The 26,923-nt window shown below is 36.0% G+C and overlaps 1 protein-coding gene across 1 annotated transcript in view; it reads right to left on the bottom strand.

Moving 5' to 3' along the window:
• The window catches only part of LOC118496948 (POU domain, class 6, transcription factor 2-like), a 286,671-nt gene that overhangs the window by 124,483 nt on the left and 135,265 nt on the right, over positions 1-26,923 (bottom strand). The window contains exons 2-3 of the mRNA XM_036010272.1: positions 24,967-25,058; positions 21,193-21,421 (exon numbers count right to left, since the gene is read on the bottom strand). Of these exons, the coding sequence (XP_035866165.1) occupies positions 21,193-21,421; positions 24,967-25,058 (321 nt within the window). The remainder of the gene's footprint in view (positions 1-21,192; positions 21,422-24,966; positions 25,059-26,923) is intronic.

The following is a 26,923-nucleotide window of genomic DNA, read 5'->3' as shown; positions in this document are numbered from 1 at the left end:
AATGTTGTGCTTTTAAAATTTTTTTAAAGGAATTAATTTTACATTAAATGCTGGCATGAGAACCAAAGCATCCCATTCTCCCCCTGAAATGCAGGTGTAAACAAGCATGGCAACATTTTACACTGGCGTATAGCACAGTAAAGCACATACATACACATCTATTACACACATAGGCATGTAGACATATAATTTAGTTTTCAGAACAAAATTATAGATCAAATTTTAGATAAGACCTCTTTCATACCTGATAGTTCTGTGAATGTTGTGGATGAAAATTTTGCCATGTGGAAACACATTTTGAAATCTGGGTTTTTCTTCAGTGAAGAAAAGGAGTTCAACCTCAGTACACTGAGATTTTCTAGGAAAAGGCTGTCTTATGCTTTTGTTATGAGAATGTAAAAAATCTCAATTAAAACAGTAACTTGGGAGAGAGTTGGGCAATTATGGACCTACAACCATAATAAAACAGGCCTCTTTTTCAGTTTTAACTCCTTAGTTAAGAAATTATTATTTTAATGGTATTTTTATTATTTTAATGGTATTCTGAATTGAATAGATTTTTGCATTTGATAATACTCCAGATTTTTCACAATAGCCTGTAAAATTGGAAGTGTATTAAAATTTTTAAAATTCATACATGTTATTGGTATGTGTACACAATATTGGAATATTTCAGGCAAGAAGTCCTTGGAGTTCTCATTTTTAAAAAGCAGTTGACAAATAACTATAAATCAGTATGTTGCATGGTCTCACAATATTCTGGAACATTTCAGGAGACAAATACCAACATTAAAGTCTGTCCCAGGTTTCAGAGAGAATCTGTACTTGAACACTCAGATGTACTTACACACTTGCATGTGCTGAGAGGCTCCTAGGATTTTTTGAAAGCTGTGATGGCTTATGGCCATGTCCTTTTTTTTGTATCACTATGTGTGTGGCTGTGTAAGTACAGAGATTTTGGGGGCTTAGTAACAGGTATTTTCCCCCCAGCAGTGATTCTTTTTTGGTTTGTATTTCATGATATTATCACTCTTGTAACCAATAAATTATATTTTCAAGTTACTGGTTAGGATAAGATAAAATGCCCAGATGTGTGGGGTCCCAGTGTATCCTTAGTAGGACTTACCCTAACTGCTTCCTTTTTAATCTCATGAAAGGGGGAGTTTAGCCGAAAGCATAACTTAGTTCAAACCTGGGCAGAGATAACTAGATAGGTTAGTGATTTCAATGGCTACTTTCCTTCTTTTTATTTTTAAAGTGAAGAAATGAAATAGCATTAGTGTTTTGTACTGCAAATATTCTCAGAGCAAGGTTTTTGCAGTTGAAAGGGCACTACTTAGGAAACACAGCTTTCTGACTGGAATCTGGCTCAAAAAATTAATGCTATTTTATGACTCACTCATTAAGCTCCTGAAAAAAGTGTGCAATATGGTTTTATGAGCATAAAAGACTTCATGATTTTGAAAGGGCTTTTGTACACTAGCTCATTTCTTTGAGGTGACCTGCCTCCTATATTCTGCATTTAGTTCTCTGTCAGAGTATAGGGCACATCGTATGGATTATACAGATGCAAAAAAAACTTGCTTGTAAAGTGTAGCTCTGCTAAGTGCAGTTCACACTTGACTTAAACAGTACCACCTATTGCATATGAAAATGCATCAGAAATGTAAATAAATGCATTAGGCATATAAGATTGGATAGAAATGGTAAAGGAGAGAACCAACTTACTTTTAAAATGTAATTTGAAGCTTAAGTGATACAAATTAAGGCTGGAATAAAATAAGAACTAGTGCATGGCATTTACTAGAGAAGTAAATATCATGTTCTGATTTATTAGAGAGTGGTCTCCACCAGACCAAAGCATGAACATGGTAGATACATTCATGACATTCAAAGCAGGAGATAAAGCAATACTCAGCATAGAAGAAATCCTTATGATTTGGGAAGGAGTTTAGATAGCTCTCAAAGGAAGGGAAGATTTCAAAACTGGAAAAAAAAACTGCAAAGGAAAAGAAAACTGTTGTTTAGGTCCTGAATCTCTTCAAAGAGTACTTCTGTTTAATTGCAACAGTTTTCATTCCACTGGACAGGCCATTACTTGAAAGTCTTCTTCAAGGAACTTTTTCATTTTATCCATAGGTAATTTTTTTTTGTCCAGTAAAATCTTTCATTGTAATGGGAGTCAACAGGAAAAGAGTATTTACATTGCAGGAATTTTTTCAGTGCAAATATTGCTAGTACCTGCATATATAACACATTTATATATACTTGAACATATAAATCCAACTGCAATTATACAAATACTACAGTTATAATATTTACCATTTGAAGTGCTGAAGCATAAATAAGACAACTTCTAAAGTGCACATTCTCCTTTGGATTATTTAAAAATTTGGAATCATATGTAAATGTGTGTAAGCAAATGAGGAAAAGGCAGTGGGTAATTATTCTCTCAAAAATGATCCTTCAACCACAATGAAAAACCACTTCATACATGTTAAGATGGCTAAGATCAAAACATAAGAAACAAACAAAAAAAACCCCAGAAAATAACAGTATTGGCAAGGAAGTGGAAAACTAGAAACTTGTATGCTGTTGGTGGCCATAGAAAATGGTGCAATCACTATGAAAAATGGTATGGGGACTACTCAAGCAATTAAACATGAAATTAACACATGAGTATAAACCAAAATGATTGAAAGCAGTAGAAATAATCTTTTCTACATCCATGTTCCAGCCAGCATTATTCACAGTAGCCAAAAGGTAAAATCAATCTGAGTATGTGTCAACAGATGAATAGATAAACAAAATATGGCATATCCATACAACAAAATATTATGCAGTCTTAAAAAGAAAGGAAATTCTGACACATGGTATGGTATGGATGAATCTTGAAGATATTATGTTAAGTGAAATAAACCAATCACAAAAACCCCAGATATTGTACAATTCCTCATGTATGAGCTTCCTAGATTAAATTCATAGAAGCAGAAAGTATAATGGTGGTTAGTAGGGAATAGGGGATGGAAGTAATGGGGAGTTACTGTTTAATGTGTATCAAGTTTCAGTTTGAAAAGATGAAAAAGTTCTAGAGATGATGGTGGTGGTGATTGCACAACAATGTGTATGTGTTTAATGCCAGTAAATTGTATACTGAAAAATGGTTAAAGTGTTAAGTCTTATTTTATACATAATTCACCATCATTTTTTAAAAAGAGCAAATAATAAGGGAGGGGAATGGGATCTGGGAGAGTTACAAAAAGTTCTTCAACTGTATTTATACTTTTAAAAGAAACAATATAAAGCAAGAAGGGCAAAATGTTAGAATTTGATTGAACAGTTTGGCAGATACACAGGATTCTTTATGTTATTCATTGTACTCCTCTGTTATGATATAAATATTTCCAAATAAAAATATTAAGAATTTTATAATATGCAGAATTCAGAGTGATTTCCACATCTGTAATAAGTTAAAATTAATAAATTAAATTCTATCTTAATAAAAATTTTAATTAAAATACACTAAAATAGAAATTTAAAAATTCTAAAATTTTAAAAAGTTAAATTCTAATTTTTTCTGAAGGTGAAAAACTTCTTAACTTATTTATGATCCCTGTAATTACTTATTTTTAAGACCAAAAGTTAACTGAATAACCCTGGGCAACCATACAGAATTTGGTTTGTTTAATAAGAAACATAGGTATTCTACTTCAGACTAAGATGGAGGCATAGGCAGATACACTTTGCCTCCTTGTACAACCAAAAGAAAGACAACACGTTGAAAAGCAAAAAATAAAAAATAAATAAAGAGAACTGCCAGGAAATCAAACTTTATGGAAGTCTGACAACCAAGGAGTTAAAGAAGAAATATTCATCCAGACTTGTAAGAGGGGCAGAGACAGGCAGCTGGTGCAGAGGACTCACAGCAAGGCTGGAGGATCAGGTGAGGCAGTAGCTGGCAGACTGGATGGTCTCACATTTGCATGTGGATAAAACTGGAGGAACAACTGGGAAGTGAGGCAGACTGCGCAACCCAGGGTTCCAGCGTGGGGATATAAAGCCTCAAAACCTCTGACTGAGAAATCCTGTGTGGGTTGAGGCAGCAGGAAAACTCCCAGCCTCACAGGAGAGTTTGTCAGAGAGACCCACAGGGTCCTAGAACATACACAAACCAACCCACACAGGAATCAGCACCAGAAGGGCCAAATTTGCTTATAGGGTCACAAGGAAGTGAACTGGGTTGCTCCGCCATTGTGAATATTTAAGGCCCTGCTCCTTACTATGTAACAGATGTGCTAAGACAAAAAAAAATATGGCCCAAATGAAGGAACAGATCAAAACTCCAGAAAAAATACAACTAAGCAATGAAGAGATAGCCAACCTATCAGATGCACAGTTCAAAACACTAGTAATCAGGATGCTCACAGAAATGGTTGAGTATGGTCACAAAATAGAGGAAGAAGTGAAGGCAAAGTGAAATGAAGGAAAATGTACAGGGAACCAACAGTGAAGGGAAGGAAACCAGGACTTAAATCAACGATTTGGAACAAAAGAAATAAACATTCAATGAGAACAGAATGAAGAAACAAGAATTCAAAACAATGAGGAGAGGCTTATGAACCTCTGGGACAACTTTAAACATTCTAATATCTGAATCATAGGGGTGCCAGAAGGAAAAGAGGAAGAGCAAGAAATTGAAAACTTATTTGAAAAAATAATGAAGAACTTCCCTAATCTGGCAAAGGACATAGACTTCCAGGAAGGCCAGGAAGCCCAGAGAGTCCCAAACAAGTTGGACCCAAGGAAGCACACACCAAGGCACTTCAAAATTATATTACCCAAGATTAAAGATAAGGAGAGAATCTTAAAAGCAACAAGAGAAAAGGAGACAGTTACCTACCAAAGAGTTCTCATAAGACTGCCAGCTGATTTCTCAAAAGAAACCTTACAGGCAAGAAGGGGCTGGAAAGAAGTATTCCAAGTCATGAAAGGCAAGGACACACATCCAAGATTACTGTATCTGGCAAAGTTATCTTGTAGAATGGAAGGGCAGATAAAGTGCTTTCCAGATAAAGTCAGGTTAAAGGAGTTCGTCATTACCAAGATCTTATTATATGAAATGGTAAAATGATTTATATAAGAATAAAGAATATCAAAAAGCTATGAACAGTAAAATGACAACAAACTCACAGCTATCAACAACGAAACCTAAAAAAAAACCCCACAAGAACAGAAACAAAAATCAAACTAAGAAAACAACTAGAACAAGAACAGATTCACAGAAATGGAGATCACATGGGACATTAGCAGCTGGGAAGGGGACGGGGGAGGATGAAGGAAAATATACAGGGAATAGGAAGTATGAATGGTTGCTACAAAATAGACAGGGTGAGGTTAAGAACAGTATGGGAAATGGACAAGCCAAAGAACTTATATTATGACCCATGGACATGAACTAAGTTGGGAGAATGATGGTGGGGGAAGGGGATACAGGGTGGAGGAGAATAAAGGGGAGAAAAAATGGGACAACTTTAATAGCATAATTAATGAAATATATTTTAAAAAAGAAAAACATTAGATTGACTTAACAGGAACATCCTTTCTGCTTCCAATGTGTAGTCATTGTAGAAAACATATATCAAATTTAAATGTACACACAGAAAGAGAAGCCTCAGGCATTAGAAATCAAGAACAGCAGACAATTAACTGATACCCTGTCACCCAAGGAGCAGACAGGGGTAAAGACTGGCCAGCTCAGGGGCTGATGTTTGGGCATCAACAAAGATACAGTACAAGAGGAGAAATTTGAACCAAGACTTCTATAAAACTCCAGAACCTTAAAGGGCTATCCCAACAGTGAAAAGAGATAAGCCAAACCCCATCCACTAGACCAGGGAATTAACAAAGATGATTGTGTCTGTTAGAGGATCTGGAAAGGAGAAAATATCTGTAAGAAATTACAACTCAAGTTTGAATATTTTATAGTGTGGAGTCTAAAATTATACTATATACATAGTATACATTTTCAGAAAGATCATTCGGTGAAATGTCTTGGCCATTTGGCAGAAGGAAATGCAGAGCTTCTTATTAGCAGTTATTATGCAATCCAAAGTTTATATAATTTCATAGACAAACTATCTCTACTTAAATTAAGTAAAAATTTACTTACCACACAAGAAAATATTCCTCTATGAAGAAGAGAGAGAAAGCAGTAATTAGCTCCTCGAGTACTTAAGCTAAATGGCATCTGAAGAAGATTGTTTTTGATTAAAGACAAATAAAAAAGATAGATAGCATCAGAAAAAACAAATATAACTTCTAGAAGTGAAAACTATAGTCTTTAAATTGAAAAAAATGTTAAACATAAGATTAAATATAACTGCAGGGAGAACTAGTAAACTGGATAACAGATATGAGGAAATCATAAAAATGCCACACAAAATATAAAAAGAAAATATGTGAGGGATGTTAAGCAACATAGAAGATGGAATGAGATGATTCAGTATACATATAATAGGAGTTCTTTCAGGAAATAACAGAGATTATTGCTGAAATGTCAGGAATCACAAGTCTTAATACCTTACCACAATAGGGTATTTGATAGTAAAACTGTGAATCCCAAAGATAAAGAAAAAAACTTAATATCAACCACAATTTAAATGGTAATGGAAAAACTACAATAAAACATGAAAAAAATCTTTTCAAAAATAAAGTAAAATAAAAAGTATTTTATCTATGAAGGGATGACAATATATTTATTATCAGGAAAAAAACAGAAGCCAGAAGATAGTTTCTTCATTTGCTAAAAATAATAACTATTAACCTAGAATTCTAAGCCCAGCTAAACAGTAAAAAAAGGGCAAAAGGAGATTTTCAAACAAATAAAATTCAGTTTATCACTCAGAGAACTTCCCTGAAAAAAAAAATCTCTGGAAGGAAAGAATAGGATACAAGACATAATGATGAGTAAAAAAATTGCAAAGGTAATGAAAGCTAAGTGATGTGGTAAACAAAATAATACTACTAATAATTAATGCTAGGCAATAATAATATAAAATATTGGAAGGAATAATCAATAAGTTGTGATTGTTATGTGGGAGAAAAAATGAAAATATTGATTTGACTCTTTAAAGCAAAGCATGTTCAAGATATACTGGTTACAACTAAAAGAATGAAAATAGATATTTAAATTCTAATTCAGTAGTTAGAAAAAAGAATACTCAATAAATCCCTTGGAATGCCAGACAAAAGGAAAAGGGCAGAAAAAGCATGGTTAACCCCCCCACCCAAAAATAAGATAATCAAAATAAATTCAATTATATAAGTTTCTACATGTATTAACATAGATAAATCTCAAAAGCAAATGTTGAAAGAAAATAAGCAGGATACAAAAATATAGAATGTGCTATCATTATGTAAAGTTGTAATATAACCAAAATAATACTATATGTTTCAAGTATGCATTTAGTAAACTTATAAACACATGCACTGGGGAGATAGAGGCTACTTTCTCAGAGGGAGGGAATGCCATGGAATGCCTGTGGGGAGCAGAAGTAAAGGAGGATTTTAGCATTATTTATAGTGTTTCATTTTTAAGATAAAAGATCTTAAGCAAATGTGGCAAAATGTTAACATTTTAAAATTCTAGGTAGTTTTATTATATATTTCCCTCTATATTTGAAACTATGAAGTATGATAGTTTTCAAGAGAAAAGAGAATTTTAGATTTTGATCAATGGAAATTATTCATAAAATTTTCATCCTTTTTCTTCCTATATGGGTAAAAATCCCAAGCAATTCCTAAACCATAGCAAAAGACTTACAAAAATTTGTTCTAATTTTTTCACCAAAGACAATGCTTCGTGACTTTTCTATTTGAAGGTCCAAAATTTAAATGTGTGCTAATTATTTGTATTTTAATAAACACAGCTTTTAACTATTGCCACATATATATGAGATTTATGGAGATCCTCCACACTAAACTGGTGTTATCTAAGTAGAAATATAATGTGAGCAACATATATAATTTAAAAGTTTCTGGTATCCATATTAAGAAAGTAAAAAGAAACAGATAAAATTAATTGTAATAATATATTATATTTGACCTAACATCCAAAATATTATTTTAATATGTTATCAAAATAAAGATATTAATCAGATTCTTTGCACATGTGTGAATTTTATAGCATCTCTCATGGCTACTATATTAGACTTTTGCAGCTCTACATAATAAAAGTAGTTCTCATTCATTGTGCATTTACTAAGTGTCAGCCACTACATTAGCATGTTCTATACAGTTTACATTCAGTCGTTAAAACCACCCTGTAAAATAACTAAAGGAAAAATATTTTTTTAGATTTTATTTACTTATTTTTAGAAAGAGAGGAAGGGGGAGAGAAAGAGAGTAAGAGAATCAGCAATGTGGCAGAGAAACATTGATCAGTTGCCTCTGGCACGCCCCCAACTGGGAACCTGGTGGGCAACACAGGCATGTACCCTGACCAGAAATGGAATTAGAGACATTTCAGCTTTTGGGACAACTCTAGCCCCACTGAGCCACACCAGTCAGGGCTGAGGGGAAAACTTTTTTAAAAAAAATACCAATAAACATTTTTTCCAGAAATAGAATACTTGTTAGGAACATTAAAACAATATATGTGTGGAAAGCAAATAGAAATCAGAGTGTCTTGCCCAGGTCATATATCTAGCAAGCTGCAGGCCTGGAATTAAACCAGGTTAATGTGACTCATGGCCCATGCTACTAACCACCATACTCCAAGGTCACTTATGGGCAGTGGCTTTCTCCTTAGGTAATCCTCTTCTGACCATTTAGCTTCTTATTAACTGAAGACCTCAAATCTCATCCTCACCAGGCGTTAGGGCTTTTAGTTGGGTGAATACTCTAGGCCTAGAGATGGTGATATGCACACCCCTCTCTTTTGCCCATCTCTTATCAAGAGGTTGGAAAATGGGACCTAATATTTGTTCTGACTGAGAACCTCTTCAACATAAGGTAAAATGCAGGAAAGCAGCAGTGTGCAAAAGAAACAGAAAGGCTGATATAATTAAACTCAGCAGACTGTAGCCATCTTCGATCTTTCTGTCTATAGCTATTGTTCAACTATTTGACAAACTTCTATTTCTAGCCTCTCCATAAAAGTCTCCCTAATTGGGGAAGTAGTACACCTTTCATGGTTTTATAATAAACTGGAGGTGAGTACCGGTATGGAATCAAAGGAAATAAAACTCCGGTTGCTGCTGCTGCCAGGGTTGCCTTCTGAACATGGCTTACACAATATACAAACCAAGATGAACATGGCTTCATCTGTGCTGACACCTTTCACTCTCAATTATTTGGCTGCTGTCAAAACAAATCAATCAAATTATAGCACTATGTCTTCATGTTACAATTCCATTGTAAGTTAGCAACATTAGCTTTGAAATATATGGAAGTATAAATTTTATCTCTATTATTATTTAATGCAATTTTCTCCCATGTGAGTTATTTTCCAAACACAGCAAATTCAAATTATTTTATGTCAAATTCTGAATGTGTGTGTGTTCTAAGAATTTCTAAAATTATGGCACACAGGTGAACTGAGACTCATAAGAATGCGTTAATGCACCTGCATGTTTGTGCTAATCTTAATCCAGTGACAAATGGCAAACATACTAAGTTGTTTTTGTCTTTTGTTTTGGGTGGTATTTTTAGCTATAAACTTGGTGAGCATAGTTTGTTGGTATATTTTGGGAATTGGAGATGACACTACACCCAAGGAAAAAGTTAATGTAGAAACAAAAGATTTCAGAGATAAACTTTGCTTACAATAAGACATAATTTTCCAAGATAAACCATTCCCCCAAATTAAAACTATATTAGCTAAACTACAGTTTTCCCAAGTACAGACATCCTCTTCTCTAGCATTGCTTGTTTACTTCTTCAAGAATGATACCAGCGTTACCAAATGTAACACTGCCCTGCATGGCTACTGTAGGCATGAACCAAAGTGCTTTAAAAAGAATAAAGGAAGGAAAAAAAACTCAAACATTTTCATTTTCAAATTTTAAGTCTCAAATACATTTTTAAATAACAGATCTAAATCAACTGAATTACTTTTCAGCAAAAGAGCAAACACGATTGAAGCGTTTATGTACAAGCTCTTAAAATATCTTCTTTATACATGAAAACTTGGCATGTCTTTAGAAGATAAAAAACAGACAGTTACATTTTTGGCTTCTTATTGCACTCTGGTTATATAAGGGTAAGCAACAATCAAAACTTCATCATGAATGCATAGATTATGTCCCATAAAGGAGTATTAAACCCAGAGAATCACATGAGTTCTAGCCAAACCTGGTGCAGAACAACCACACATGCTGGGAATTCTTTCAGTCTTCATTGGGCCTGCATCTTCCTCTGCCAGTGATTTAAATTGCTATGTTCCTCACCTAACCTCTTCTCCCCCAGAAGTTTCTTCCCTCCCTGGCTATGGTCACATACATTGATGGTTTCAGGATTTCCACCACCAATACCATTCTGAGTTCTAGATCCATGTACTTTCAACTGGCTACTTGTAGCTCCATTTAAATTTTCTACAGGAAACTTGTACTAATAATGTCAAACTGAATAAGCAATCTCTCTTTCTTTCCCCTTATCATTCTACTTTTAATTTATCACCAAGTCTTTCCAAGCCCAGTCCTCCACCTTTCATTAGTGACACCAACATCCTTTCTTTCCTGAATTACTGTAAAAGCCTCCTTCTTAACTAGACAGGAGTGTCTACCACAGTACCTGGAAAACAGAGGATGCTTAGTAAGTATTTGGGAATTTGATCAATCACTGTGCACTGTTCATGGGAAGAAATGAGGTTTAGCTTTTCCCCATATGGGGCTGAGAAATAATAGCTATGACCAGATTCACTGGGAATCTGCCCCACAATAAGTGCACACATAAGAGAAGACAGGACTTTATTGGAGAGTATTAGCTCTCTGGTCACTAAATAATGAGCAGAGGGGAATTGGGGACCATCTCTAATTTCACTGTTTCCAGTACCTCCTCACTCTCTCTCCCCAAACTTTCTGCAGATACAGAAGTCCCCTGTATTTGGTTCTGCAGAAAGTTTGAAAAAATAATCCCAGTCCCCTCTCATCTGTGATAATGAAGTAAGACTGAGAAGCATTTAAAGCATTTTAAGTCTTCCCCCTTTTAGGTACCAGTGCCATTCTAGTGGCAGCCATCTTGAAAAGAGCTTGATGTCTGGCTTGGAACCTAATCCAGTCTGCACATCCTACTGTAGACACATTGCTAGATGCCATCAAGAGCCCTGGTGGATTTACAGCTTTATTATGTACAAACTGGGGATCACACTACTTCCCTGCCTTTTGCTGTGAAAATAAATGCTTTGGCTTTGCTTTGACATTTATGTGGCAGCTGGAAACCATTATCCTTTGACAATGCTTTATTCCATTGACAGTATCTTTAAGGACACAGTATACTAGTCATACTCCTCATTCACGCTCTTCCAGTTTAGTCTATGACCCAGTACCTCAGCAATGCCTGCTTCAAGAATAATGTACTGCAGAATAGGCTCTCCAGGTACTTTAAATAAAGCCTTTGAAGCTTTGGAGATATGGAGGTTTAAAAACTGCCAAAAGAAGACATGTTGCAACAACTTTTCATAACTTCTCTATAGTGGATTTGGTGTTATTATAATGGCATGTCATGTGGGGCTCTTCTGAATAACAGGGCAAATATGAATTCATGCACTAAGTATTTTTAATATTGGACTTTGTAATCAAGCCACTAACTAGAGACTGATAAATCATTACATATAATACTAAAAGCCAGAGTCTGTTCTCCTCATTTCTGTGGCAGGTACTGCATTTTCCTTTGTCCTTTCTCTGAGTGACATTAGACCTTTGCTCACATGCTCATGATGTCCCTAGGGATGCAACTTTCTGAGTGTGGACATTGTGAGACTAGCTGAAAAGTAAATCTCAAGGAATAGCATTGCACATGGCTTCCTACTTGTTTACTTCTTCAAGAATGATACCAGAATGATAAATCCACATTCCAAATCCCCCAACCACTCCCCACCAATAATTTTTCCCTTGGTCAATAAAATCAAGGCATTTAAAGGCAACTTTATTAATATTAAAAGTCACCCATATAAAATAAATGCATAGAGTGCATTGCTTTGTGGTCATATTGTTTTTAATTTGAAAATTAATCCACTTTGAGTTGAGAGATGCTTTCTTACAAAGGTGGTTAGAAGGTCAAGACAACAGACCCATAGACTTAATCTCGCCATATGATCTTTTGCTTTAATGAATGCAAGGTATTCTAATTTTGAAATAATACTCAGTAATGGAGAATCTTTATGAAGGAAAACAATCACCTATAACATCTCACTGTCTAGAGTCCACAGTAACACTTTGTTGTATGTAGTATTTTTCTTTTACTTTTTCTGTGCAATGTGTGTGCGGAGGGGACAGGCTTCTTCTAAAAGATTGGGATGAAATTTTGTATGTTTGAAATCTTTATTATTTTAATGTTAGCATTTTCCTCTGAGAAATACAATCATTAACACTTTCTACAATGGGACAGCTCAAGTTTCTCATTTCCACAAGTTTTTTTCCTAGATTTCATTTTATTAGTAGTTTTGTACTCACCCATTATTTTTAATGTTTTAAAACAAGTTGGTATTTTATAATCACCACAGTGTCCATTTACCTTTTTCCTTTTTTGAAAAAACTGAGATGTACCTTACAAACATAAAATTTACCCTTTCTCGTGTAGAGTTTTACGAGTTTGATAAATGCATATATCTGGTAACTACCATCATGATCAACACAGAGAAGAGTTGCATCAGCCCTCAAATTCCCTTGAACTCCTTTACAGGTAACCCCTCTCCCTATCCTATCCCTGTCCACCCCTGGTCACCACTGATCTTTTTCTGTCCCTATAGTTTTGCCTTTCTTAAATTTTACATAAAAGGAGTCATACACACACACACACACACACACACACACACTCACTTACTATTTTAAATATTCCCCAGTTGTTCCATATATTTATTATCCACTTTTACATTTATTGTCTGAATTTGATAAATATAAGACATATACTTTAAGAAATAGTTAATGTGTTGTGCTGTAAGGAACCCCACAGAGAGTCCATGCAACCTAATGGGCTCACCTAATAGGATTATAGAATCTCAGTGTTGGAAGGAATCTTAAAGCTCTCCTTAGAGCTTTACTCATGAGGTGTATCTTCAGTGCTGTGGCCATTGAACGATGTAGCACCTGGTTTCCAATTACATGCAGGAAAAGCACCCTCTCCTTAGAAATACCTTCAGTCCCACTGGCAGCAGATCTGGCCAGGTGACTTGCCTAACAAAGAAGATGTGAGTGGAGGTGATGTGGCCCACTTGTGAGACAAAGCTCAGAATTCCTAGAATGAAGATGTATAGCAGAGCCACGGCTGACTGGTAGCCAGCATGTATTATGAAATAAATACCTTTGTTATATCTTAGTGAGAATTGTCCATATTTGCAACTGCAGCATAACCTAGTGAAAGCTAAAGATACAAACATCTGTCCATCAGGTTATTCAATGTTTCTTTATTGAGAATCTGTAGTTAGCTTTTCCTAGCACTTAGGTATTCTCCATGGGACACTCTTCCAGGTCCCTTGTGTCCTCTTGGTCTCTGTCCAGTGAAGAGACTGATACTGATGATCCTGTACAAAATACATTGTGTCCCCTTCTTGCCACCCTTATCCCTCCCATCTGCATTAATCCCTGGACTAGTAGAGAAGTGCCTTCGGGGGTCTCTGTATTCTAAGTCAAGGTCATGGCCTAGTACACTATGAAAAATCAGTATTTGTTGAGTAAATGAATAAAATAAGTAAAAAACAAAAACAAAGATAAATAAGCCTGTTTCTTGTTAAGCTGGTATGATTCTTTTTATTATCAGATAATTAGAACTATGTAACATGATGTGTCTGTCCTTTTGGTTTTTTCCTCTGGTTCCAAACCTTTGTCTAGGTTTTTTTCCCCTCTAATAAATAGCGTTTGTTCTTTCACACTTATGTTACAATGTGCTCCAAACTCTTAGAGTTACAGAAGTATAATTAAATAAACACAAATATATACCTATGCAAATATCATGCCATAATTGCATTGTCCTTAAGTACATTTGCCTCTAACACATCAGGCCATATCATGGCCACTTAGCATGCACAGGAAAGGCAGAGAAGGCCCTCCTGTGTGACCTCTTCCTGCTCCTCTTTGCTTGCCACTTCAGACTCCCTAATCTTCACTTCAACAACAACCAAAGCTGTTCACAGAACTCTGTAAACTTTATGTTCTTCATTCTTTTGTCTCTACATTGAATGTCCCCTTGACTTCTCTTCACTTGACTAACTCATACTAATTCTTCAAAATTCATTTATTTATCTACCCACCATGCATCCATCCTCCATCCTTCCATCAATTCATTTATTCCCGAGCACCTATTTGAGCCAGGCACTGCTCTAGTGCTTGGACCACATCACTGAATCAAACAAAGATGCCTGTCATGGAGCTTACATCCTAGGGGCAGGATCAGACAGAAACAATACATATTATCAATACATTACACGGGAAATGCTCCTCCACAGGAAGGTGGCCATGCGTCACAGTATGGCCTCCACTGTTCTACATGGCTACACTAGTAAGCATGACCCAAAGTGTTTAAAAAGAAAGAAGGGAAAAAAACCTCAACCATTTTTGAGATTTCAGGTCTATGTAGAAGGTAATATGTGTCATGTAAAAAGGAAATAGAGGAAAGCAGGTAAGGGGGAACAGAAATACTGGAGGAGTACATGGAAGATATTAGGTTTGGTGCTTTCTTGGGGAAAAGTGCTTCAGGCAGAAGTAACAGCCTGAGCAAAGGTTCTTGGGTAGGAACATACTCAAAGAACACCAAAGAGGGCAGATGCCCTCACACCAGGGCTGACTGAATTGAAAGAGGTGTGGAGGTGAGAAAGCAATATAAATTATGCTGAGAATGTATATCTTAGAAAAACTGTTGGCACATGAAACTGACTCAAAGCAAAAGATCAGAAGCACTCTTGATTTCTCAGAGAACAAGATTCCCAAAGGAGCTACAAGTTTTTAACTGTTGAAAACTTTAAGCAACTGCTGGTCCCTAAGCTTCCAAAAGGCATTCATGGGTGGAGAAAGCCTACAAAGGATGGTGTATTCCTCAACTTTTTCTTCAGATGTGGCCAAGGAAGATAACGAACTGGGAAGAATCTCCCAGCAGTGTGGCCACATGCCCAGGAAAAGAGTAGCCCAGGGTTTTCCGTATTAATGCCCAATAGAAGTCCTTCTCCCTGTCCCCAAGGAAGAGGACCTTCACAATGTCTGCCTACTATGACACAGGGATGGCTACAGATAAACAAATCGTGGCATATTCTTATGGAGGAACACTACTTGAAAATGAAAGAAACTACAGATCTACACAACAACATGAATGAATCACAAAGACGCTATGCCAAGAAAGAAAAGCCAGACATGAAAGAATACTCACTGTATGAATCCATTTATATGAAGTTCTAGAACAGATAAAATTAATGAATAGTGACAGAAAGCAGATCAGGATAGTCCCATTGGAGGGAGGAGATTGACTGTAAAGGGGCACAAGGGAAACTTTTGGGAGATAATTAAATGTTTTATCTATTGATTGCAGTGGATGGAGATTGCAGGGGTGTATACAATTATCAAAACTCATTGAGCTGAGCACTTAAGAATCATGTATTTTATTGTATGTAAATAACACCTCAACTAAGCCAACAATAAAAACAAATGAAAAGAAAATATAACTTGCACATGAAATTCCTAACCTCAAAACTATTCCCATATACTTTACTTGGCACAACCTTTAATTTGGAGAGTCAAAGCAAACCAGGGAAGGTTTCTTGCCAATGATAGGAACAGAAAAAGACATCCCTGGCCTTGAGTTTCAACTTGTTTTAAATCTAATTGCTTTTCCATAGTCAGATTAAACAGCACTCTCTCATGTACTTTTGGTTACTTATTTAAATGTTATGCTGGAGTTCAATGGAATGTTCATAGTTTGATATAAATCTTCTAGGTAGTGCATTTATATTCTCTATTTACGTTGCACACAGTGATTAGAGGGTCACCCAACCTGGCCTGTATACTGAGAACAAGTCACCATACAGAACCTGAATTATCTATTCTAAATGCAGATCCACCTCTGCTGTCCCACTAACCCCTTTGCTACTTGTTGCCATGTGTTGAGGTTGTAATTATATATATTTTCTGCTCAGATCTAAAAAAAGCAAAAAATCTAGTATAGTTGCATGAGTTCCATAAAGAAGACTTTATTTTACCATGTCAAATAATCATCCAATTCCCATACTAATACAAATGAAAATTACATTTTTAGTACAGCTACTGTATTTCAAAATAATAATTAAAATAGAAGACACTGATTCTTAAAGAAGTTCATAAAGTATGTGACAGAGCAAATTTACTCATTTTCTTTCTCTGAGGTTTATCAGCATTATTAGTCTTATTTTACAAGTGTGGGTTTGCTTACAGTCACTTAAAACCAAATCCTCATGAACACACAGCAGAAGAATGGTGGGACCTATAGTGATAGTGAGAGGTATGTGGAAGGGAAAGGGGATCTCAAAAGACAGGAGACAACACGAACTTCACCTACTTCATTTCTTGGTCTTATCTGAGTTTAGAGCATTTCTGAGCTTGAATCCAAGCGAGAACTCCTAAGGACTTCCCTTAAAATATTCAGAACCTAGATCCCAACTTTGGCATCTCAGGTTGAGAATTTGTCTCAATCTCAATCCATGCACATTTATAGGTCTATAAGTAATTTCAGTGGATAGGCCAACACACATCCTGCTCAGAGCCCTCTCTACTTTTGAGGGAGGCCTTAGCATGTTTCTTAAACATATTTCCTGTGTTCCATACCACATCATCCAGGCTTCCCTCTCCCACCCACATTGCAACTATTGGACAGGAATGGACACTTCAACACAAGGCAGTCAATCTCTACTCTAGCCAGTGACTGATGAGGTAGACTAAAATGAAAAACCTCAGCCCAACAAAAACTTCAGTTTTGGGGAGTTTGGATTTTAGACAGATGTGGAGATAGGGATAAACATGGAGATGTAAAGATAAGAGATTTGGAGGTAGAGATAACACTGTATATCTCCTAGAGATGCATGATTTGGAAAGATGTATGTACTCTAAGGAGATAAAATGGGACATGAGTGGTCTGAAATGATGAGTTAGCCAAAATGTCAACCAATGCAGTAAAGGACAGGCAAGAGAAGGATCAGGAAGAGAGGGTACAAGTTATTAGTCACCCTGAGTAAGGAGGTCAGGATCTGCTTTCTCAGAAGGGAGAATGGTGCAGCTTGCAGCCTGTTGGTTCACTGGATTGTCTCATCCCCAAATCTCATTCTACCAACCCTGAGGCAGGGCTGCAGGGCTATTCCCAAAATTCTGTGAGATTTTTAACTTCTCATTCCCATCTGTTTCCTTACAAAAAGATCCTACCATTTATGAGACAGGAATGCATCTCTTTCTTGCATTGAAGGATCTGAGAAGGGCAAACAGTCACAGGCCATGCAGATAGGTTTTCTCTCTCAACAATGAAAATATTTTGGTGGATAAAATCTTACAGCAATGGTTTCAATAATAGGCAATTAGGCAAGAGAACACCTCTTAGTCTTGGGGACATCAGTGTCCTAACAGAAGCAAAAATATTCCCAAATAAATTATTATTTTCAATCATTACCCTCATTCAGAGGCCTGGGGTGGTGAGAGACAGAAGGAAAATTAATGAGGACACTTATCACAATCCCACTGCTCCCCATTACCCTGAGATTCTCAGAATCCAGAAGTAGTGGCAGAGATGACAAATTTAGTGAACTTTTGAAAAAGTTCACTAAACCAGGCTTTATTAAACTTTTGTATTTATATGGGGACAACTGTACTTGAACAATAATAAAAATAATAAAAAAACCCTGGGAACCTTTTAAAATGAAGACTCTGTTCAGTGGGTCTGGGGTGGAGTCTGACTCTGCATTTCTAATAAGCTTCCATAAGATGCTGATGCCACTGATCTTGGGACCTTGCTTAGAAGAGATTGTGTTAGAACACTTGCTGTCTGAGCCAAGACAGCCACCTGTGTAACATCATGTCATTAGTACTCATTAAAATACTTTCATGAATCATGGCTTCCAAGGCTCTGAGGGCTATTCCAGTCACTTGATAGGGAATATAAATGAACCAGCTCTCAATCTCTTTAGTGAGGAGGAAAATACTTGAAAACATATTCCTGAGTTCTAAACCATTAAAAAACTGATATCAATAATTTTTTTCTCTTAGAAAATTTGTTGCTTTTGTGTTAGAAGAACAGATAGGCTGGAAGGCTGGGCACAAAAGTTGGAGAATAGTCAGAGACAATTTTAGCTGGCCAACTTGTTTCATGAATAAAACCTTAACCTTTCACAATGAGGAAAGGGAAACCATCCATAACTAAGCCTGCCATATGGAAGCAGGCCCTACTGCATACTAGGAGTTTAACACTTAAATCCCTCCCCCTCACACTGACCCATCAAATCTGTCTTATAAAACCACCTGATAAGTTTGGGCATCTATTACAGGCAGAAAGACTTACTGGTTGTTTCCAAAGACTCTTACAAGCCTGAGGCTAAAGTTGTTGTGCTCATTGTCTAGGGGTGGACCATAGGGAGGGGGCAGAGCAGTCTACCCTGTTGACTATATATATGTATATAAGGACTCTTTCTGAGGTTTTGTGTAGCCCGTTTATAAGACTGGTGTCTTTGAAAGAGGATCATCAAGGTCTTTGGTTCCCTAAAGGTGGTGATATCACCACTGGACTAACAAAGTAATTGACTGGCACCGCCCTTCAGGTGGTAGACAGTGATCTTGGGCACCTTGGAGATATGAGACATTTCACTATTATTGTCCTTACTGCCCTTGGATTCCGTGCATGGTGACCAACTCTTTCTGGCTTGCCTGGGACTTTCCTGGTTTCACAGTAAATGTCCTGTGTCCCAAGAGAACCCCCAGACTCAGGACACCAGGATGGCTGGTCATTTCTTAGACTAGTGAGGTCTGGGTAATGAAGAAATTATGTGGAAAGATATGAAAGGAACAGAAAGGCCAAATAAAGCCAGAATACAGAACTCTCTTGGATCCTGACAGTGTTTTAGAAATTAAGATTCATTCATAGGGATATTAAAGAAAAGGATGTTGGGGAGGGGCTGTAGTATTCAGACTAACTAGGAAGTTTTCCTATAACTGTCTGACTTGCATCTGGGCATGTTTCATTTGAGTGACCTTGGCCCCCGCCTCCCAACATCATTGGAATTTTAAAGGTGGAAACAAGAGACATGTTCCCTTACTGCTTGTACAGTAGACAAGGTCTTGGCCATCAATTCCAATACACTTCTGATGAAGAGGCCATAGAGAAATTATGTGAGAAGCACAAAGAGATAAAAAGAGCTAAACTTTAGGATTACTTTATGAAACCAAAGATACCAAAATGAACCAAATTCCAAACTACAAGCTTATACTAAATTTTATATTGAGAGAAAGAGAGAGAAACTTGATGTAAGTTTGGAAGTTCATGCTGGACCAGTAATTCTGAACCCTTGAAATAACAAAGTAATAAAGCCCTAAGAATACCAAACTGTAATAAAGATATAACAAGCCCAGTTTTTTTAACTCTGACTTTGGTGTCCATTTTAACCAAGCAGGATTAATTCATGACCTACCCCACAAGCTATGTTTATTTATAATATCCAATATTCCCACAAGTACAAATGTTCCAAATGGAAGACTGCATTTCCATAATGCCCATTTCTTCATTAAGATTTCATCATCCACCTACATTAAAAAGTCTCTCCCTACACTGTGTTGCTTTTGTTTTCACCTTGTTCATTCCTGCCATATTTGCTTAATCTTGAGATCTTGGCTTCCCAGGCACTCTCAAATTTGAAACAACCAAAATTTGTTCATTTATGTGTCCTGGGCATGCATGATTTATGAATGGTGGTTTTCTTGGCACAGTTTAATGGTAGAAGAGAGGCTATTTTAAACATTAAAGTGAAAGTCAAGAAGTGGCAACAGTGGATGGGATATTAGAACATAATAGTATGTTAAGAAGTTTGAGTCAAGAGTTAATCAGTTTTTACTTGGCCTATTTCTTAATCTGTGGACTGATGCTCTGACCAGTTTAGTAGGTTATTAGGAACACTGGCATCTGGCCAACTAAAAATGTACTTTATATGGTTGTTCTGAAAACATACCCAACAAAACTCCCATCCTGCAAAAAGAAATTTAGTCACTAACATTTATATCAATAGAAAAAACACCTTTGCTTAATCCAAAATAAATTTATTTACTCTTTATTAAGTATCTTAATTATATTCAAGTCATTTTCTATCACAAAATATTTTCTCTCAGGGAATCTCTTGTAAACAAGTTTATCAGTTAGTGTTAACAAATCTCTTAAAGAAAAGTCATAGCCTTCATAATGTCAAACGAACTACTCTTTTTGAATAAAGTTAGAATTCAGCTCTTGCTATGTGCTCATGTAAACAGAAAGGCTCAATAGTTGAGTCTGTTTTTCTCATAATAAACTATGATTTCAAATATAATTTCATTGAATAATTATAACTGAAATATACTTAATAAACACAATAGTAATTAAACTAATTATTCCAATGGATTCTTTCTTAAGATGTTTCAACCACTTCATGCACAAACCAGTCATGTCTAACCTTTCGTTGAAGATGGCTAAATTGAAGAACTCATGAGATTGTATCTCAGGTCTTTAAGTAACAGCATAATACTTTTAAGTGTGAGTTTTTGATGATGATTGCTCATAAATGTTTCCATAATACCTGAAATTAATTTTAGGAAATAAGGACTGATAAAGCCCAGGGCTTGAGCAAGCTAAGGATTCCCAAGACAATTTGAAATGTTGCTTCCTACATAAGCTTTCTATGTTCTTTATGGTGGAAGCAGCTCTGAGCCACATTTAACATTTGGGGTACTTGTCCTCCGCAGAAAAAAACTGGCCAGTGGACAGAGACCTACATGGCACAAAGACACAATGACTTACCTTGTAGATTTTGCAATGGCAGAGTCATAATGCCTCCGGCTGCAGCTGCTGCTACCAGCCCTTGGATATTGGTGAGATTCGCAGTAGGCAGTGTGAGGACCAGTCCTTGTTGCCCTCCTAGCTGTCCGGCCATGTTGAAGGGGATGAGGATAGGCTGGTTGAGGGCTGGTGTGCCTCCTGGCATCACGCCAGTGACAGCAGAGGCTAACTGCTGTGCTGTCAGAAGTGGCTGCACAGAAACAGATAATCCCAGCTCACTTTTCAGTGAAACCAAGATACAGGCCTTAGAGCATTTTTTCTTCTATTTATGCAGGGTCAGTAAAGTTCCTGGACAAGTAGTAAAGAAACATGTTCTAGTTCAGAAAAAAAAATATGTTGACTGGTAGAAAAAAAAAATGGAAATAGCCTTTTACTTATATTTTTGAAAAATTCCATTTGGTCCTAACATCCTCTAAGGAGTTCAAATACCTTTAAAAATAACACCTTACACTTATATGTTATTTTTCCAATACAGTTTTATTTTATTCTACCCTTATAATTTTGAAACTTTGCTAATTTATTCTGTGTTGTTCCAGAAAGAATTCATTGGGATCTGTGGAATTTTTCTTATTTTGAAAATAGCAATTAAACTCTTTTCTCATCTATTAAATTAGCAAAAGTAATATGAAAGATTTACTCAGTGCTGGTAAGTTTATAGTGACACTATTAAGTAGATTTATTACATGTACCCTGTCATAACCTTTTGGAAAGCAATTTGGAGGTCCACATCAATAGCTACAAAAATATTCATCCCATTTTGACTCAGAATATACTCCTAGGATATAGGCTGAAGATATAATTCAAACAGAAAAAAGCTAAATGCATGAAAGTATGCGTTACATATTAAAATACATAAATGCTGACAAATGGTTAGAATACTAAGTTTGGTAAGATATTACATAGTCTTTAAAATGAATCACTTTGATATATTTTTAGAAAAATAGAAAAGTTTATAAGAATACATGAAATAAAATGGAAAATGAAGCCCTGGCTGGCATAGCTCAGTGGATTGAGCACGGGCTGAGAACCAAAGCATCGCAGGTTCGATTCCCAGTCAGGGCACATGCCTGGGTTGCAGGCCATGGCCTCCAGCAACTGCACATTGATGTTTCTCTCTCTCTCTCTCTTTCTTTCTCCTTCCCTTCCCTCTCTAAAAATAAATAAATAAAACCTTTAAAAGATCTTAAAAAAATAAATAAAAGCTGATATCATTTACAAAAAAAGGAAAATGATTAATTAAGCAGGTGATAATGAAATCATTGTTTAAATGGAAAATTATCTTGTATATGTATAATGATAAGATCTAAAATGATTTTGAGAAAAACAAAAACATTTAATGAGAATAAATTATAAAATGTTTTAAATATTTCCTTTGTTATAATTCTAACATTCTATGTTCAGTTAAAACAACATTAAAATACATGTTTATGTCCACTATTTAGCCAATTGTTATTGTTTGACATGGAAAGGCAGTCTTATAGGTATATATTCTGGGCATCAGACATATTTGAGCTGGAGAGTGCTCTTTACCAGGGTGACATAGGCAGGGTTCCTGCCCTGGCCAAGCCAGATGATCCAGGACTTTCACTGCACCCTTGTGGGAGCTTTGTGAGCCATGTCCATTTTTTTTTTAGACAAACCAATATAAAACTCTTATGGAAGGGTTTCAAGTTTTTGGTGTTAATGCAGTATGATTCTATAAAGTAAATGGTAATTCAATAAGGCAGAGTATAAAGCCCGGTGTCTAACAGCCAAGTACCATTCTAGTGCACAGTATGTGTATTAACTGTTATCCCATCACTGAGATACAGAGAGGTTAGTAACTTGCCCCAAATCCCATGTCTAGTGGGGGTAGGGGACTCAAGTCCAGATAGGCTGCTTCAGAGCCCACATTGCACCTGTTTCTAATTACACCTTCTCAATTCATGGAGAAGATTTAGAGAAATCGGGCTGCTTTATTTGCAGAGTGGGATGGAGGAAGGTTGAGCCCACTCTCTGGTCATTTCCTAAAGTCTTCCTTTAAGGCTTTTTCTGGGGAGCCCTCTGAAGAAGCCCTAGGACTCCATGTAGCCTAGTTTTGTAGAACCATTCTCTAGGCTCTGTGGGCCTTGCTCCTAACATATTTGTCATATTTTGCTAAATTCACCCAGATTAACGGTGCTGTTTTTAAAGTACTCTGAAGCACAAAAATAAATATATATATTTTTATTATTTATTTATTTATTTATTTATTTATTTATTTTTAAAGAGACTAGCATTTTTAATTTTTTTTTTTATTTTTTTTTTTTAGTGAGGGAAGGGGGAGAGAGAGAGAGACAGACAGACAGACAGACAGACATCAATGTGCGGTTGCTGGGGGTTATGGCTGCAACCCAGGAATGTACCCTGGCTGGGAATCGAACCTGGGACACTTTGGTTCCCAGCCCGCGCTCAATCCACTGAGCTACGCCAGCCAGGGCAATATATATATATTTTAAAATAAGTATAAAATTATAAACTTCTCCTTAAACAGCTGGTGTTATATAATTGAAGAAAGTAATTCAAGATAGCAGGGAAATGGGTAGTCCTCAGACTATATACAGGCCACAGATTTGGGAGTTTTGGCCTATAGCATTTTTTAAATGGAATTTGTAGGCTTAAAGTCAGGCATGCACTCTCCAGTTTTTCATGGCATCCACCACGTCTCACCATCTGGGTCTGCTGTGCAGCACATATAACCTGGAAGCCTTAGAGTATACTACCCTTGGTATGTTTACAAACACACACATTATTATAAAAGTGAAATCAGAAAGGACACAGCCAGAAAAAGCTGGTTGCTGAGATTCCCAGTAAACTTTCTCTGGGATTCCATAAGAGAGTACATATCTCCCCAGGATTTCTGTCCTTGAGCCCTTGGCTTCCAAGATGCACATTGGGATTTAAGGCCATCAAGGGCCTTGCTGGTGCTGGAACAAGAAAGTCAAGACCAACCCAAGCTCTAAACTTGGGTTTTCAAGCCTTGAACTGGTGAGCCCTGAAAGTGCGGAGAAATAAGAAATTTTTAGAAACAAAATTGACAGCCAATGAGAGAGAAAGACTTAAATATCAGCTTCATTTTCCATAAAATTAGGGTGAACTCTGAAAACTTCACACTGAATGACAGAGGTAAAAAGAAAAAAAAAGCCCAGCCTTTTGTGATTGTGTTCTATATCTTTATATAACCACACTGGGCTGTGAAAAACAAATATTAGGCTTTAAAAAATAATGAATGTATTTCTTTATTAATGCAGAGGCTGTATGTGATGTACAATATTGTCAAACCCAATAAGCTGAACTTGCATTAAAATTGCATTAACTTTTGTATTAAATCACATCTTATATTTCAAAAATGCCTATAGTAGGGCTGAAATAACTTAATTTTCTTCACAATCCAGTCATTAAAGTTTTACTTTCTAGAAAATTACATGGCAACCAACAGCTTAGTTGTAGTAGGTCTTAAGAAGAAGAAAAAAAAAACAGGATTCCAAATGATTAAAACCAGTTTTTTTTCTGTAAAAAAAGAGAAAAGTTCTGCAAACACATTTTTTCTTGATGGTATTTAATAAATAATGTAGTCAGACAGCTTCCCATATTGATATTTATCACCATCTTTTCTCTGCTAGACTTAATTAGATTTAACTCATTATTATTTATTTGGTTCTTTACATGATTAAATCATCCTTTATGCAAGCTAATGTGTTGTTAAAAGATACTGACCTGTGGCCCAACCGGGAATGGGGGGTGGGTCTGACCGGCCTGGTGTTGGTCAGGAGTACTTGGGTCTGATAGTGCCAGGTTTCCTCTGGCCCCTGGAATTCAAAAGAGAGATACTCCTTTAACATACAACCCAGACTGTATATCACACAACATTAAGGCACAGATGATATGCCAGAGTAATTTATCAAAGCTCCAGTATTCAAATCACTTATCAACTGTATAAATTTTGCTAATGATGGTCAAAGTCATTCCAGGAGGTAGTAGGCTATGACAGCAGGGAAAATGATACTATCATCAGTAGTGCTAATAGGCTTGTACTATGCATAAGTTGACATGGGATACCACAATGCATCGTTTGTGTGGGAAACTGCACCCTTTATGCATAGGTGGGCTACAGCTAATCTGATTTCCCAAAGCCAGAGGAAATGTGATATCAGACATGATCAAGTACAACTATGTTATCATATGCTTAAGCCCTTCTCCAGACACCCTTCAGACAATGAATCTTATGAATGTGTTTTCCTAAAAACAAAGCCTTTTTCAATGTCATCTTATGTGATCACCTAAAAAAGAACTCTTTAAGCAAACTTCCTGGGTGCTAACTGAAACAACAGAAGTCCCACATTAACTCCAGGGAGTCCCACTGTGCTAACCATAGAACACATACTTATTTCATTTGCTGAAATCCTGTTGAACACCAAAGCATGAAAAATGAAATAGCACCAAAATAGCAGAGCTTTCAAGCTTTCTTAAACATATAGTTTCTTTGTGTGGGTTTATGTACTTTGTTTCAGGATAAAGCATAGCAGGTACAATAGTGGCAATAACAATAAATATATGAATAAACAAACAAATAGAGGTAACAGCAATTTTTGAAGAGTTTTAGTTGGTAGTTTTTATTTTCTTGGTGGTTGAAATCCAATTCCAAGCCATCCTTAACAAGACTCTCTTTCCTGATATTTGTCCTATGAACAGCATGTGGAAGACAACTCTGTTTACTGGCATGCCGTGGAAGACAAAGAAAAAAGATATGATTCTTTCACACTTATAAATTTTAAAGAAGGTATTATTGGCTCATTTAAAACAACTTCTTCTATATATTCTCCAAAGGGAAAGACTTATAAATAATGGAAATGTGGGGAAATATACTTCAGCACATTAAGCTACAAATAAAATTGACTGCTACATATTATTCAATTGACTTCTATCTCCACTGCAATGTGTCAATCATAATGGCATTTTATAATGGGATTAAGCAATAAATGTGCAAAGCCATTATGCAGAAATCTGAAAATCTGATTAATTTGTAATTTTTTGTGTGCAGAAAGTCAGGACTAGACATTGCTTGGGGAATACTTACAAGCATTCTATTGAAATTTCTAAATTGATTTTGAACAAGCTAATAAAAACACAGACTTGCTGACATTTTATAAAGCAAATTCTGTCAAAATATTTTGGCATTTTAATGATTTCTGTCATTTAATAACAAGGGTAAGATGACCCATTATAAGATGCCAACAATTTTCCCATAATGTGCGAGAGACCCTTCTTCTAAATTTGTTGTATATGATTTACTTATTGTGCTTATATAGCAGGGCACTTTAAACTGGGAGCTGTATTAGGCATTTTAAATCTCACCACTCTCTCCTCATATATCCAAGTCCTATTTTTACTTTAAAACTGTCAGCAGAGTTTTATGTCCTTTTATAGAACTAGCCAGGTCCAAGTGATGCTTTTGGTTAAATATTCAGATTAGGTAAATTTTCAAATGGCTAAAAACCCAGTTTAGTTTTTGAAGATGTTTTAAAAATTTATTTGCTTCCCCATATATGCCAGGTATGGATATTTACACCAGATTGTGAAAAGAGAGTTTTACAATGCATAGAAAAAGAGAAAAACCCTTTACACAATTAAAAAATATACACCTTAATTTAAAAAAATTCTATACTATACCAGG

Source organism: Phyllostomus discolor, chromosome 10 (genome assembly GCF_004126475.2).
Source record: "Phyllostomus discolor isolate MPI-MPIP mPhyDis1 chromosome 10, mPhyDis1.pri.v3, whole genome shotgun sequence".
Classification (NCBI taxonomy): domain Eukaryota; kingdom Metazoa; phylum Chordata; class Mammalia; order Chiroptera; family Phyllostomidae; genus Phyllostomus; species Phyllostomus discolor.
The sequence above is the reverse complement of the archived record's forward strand: the minus strand, read 5'-3'. Positions and strand labels throughout refer to the sequence as shown.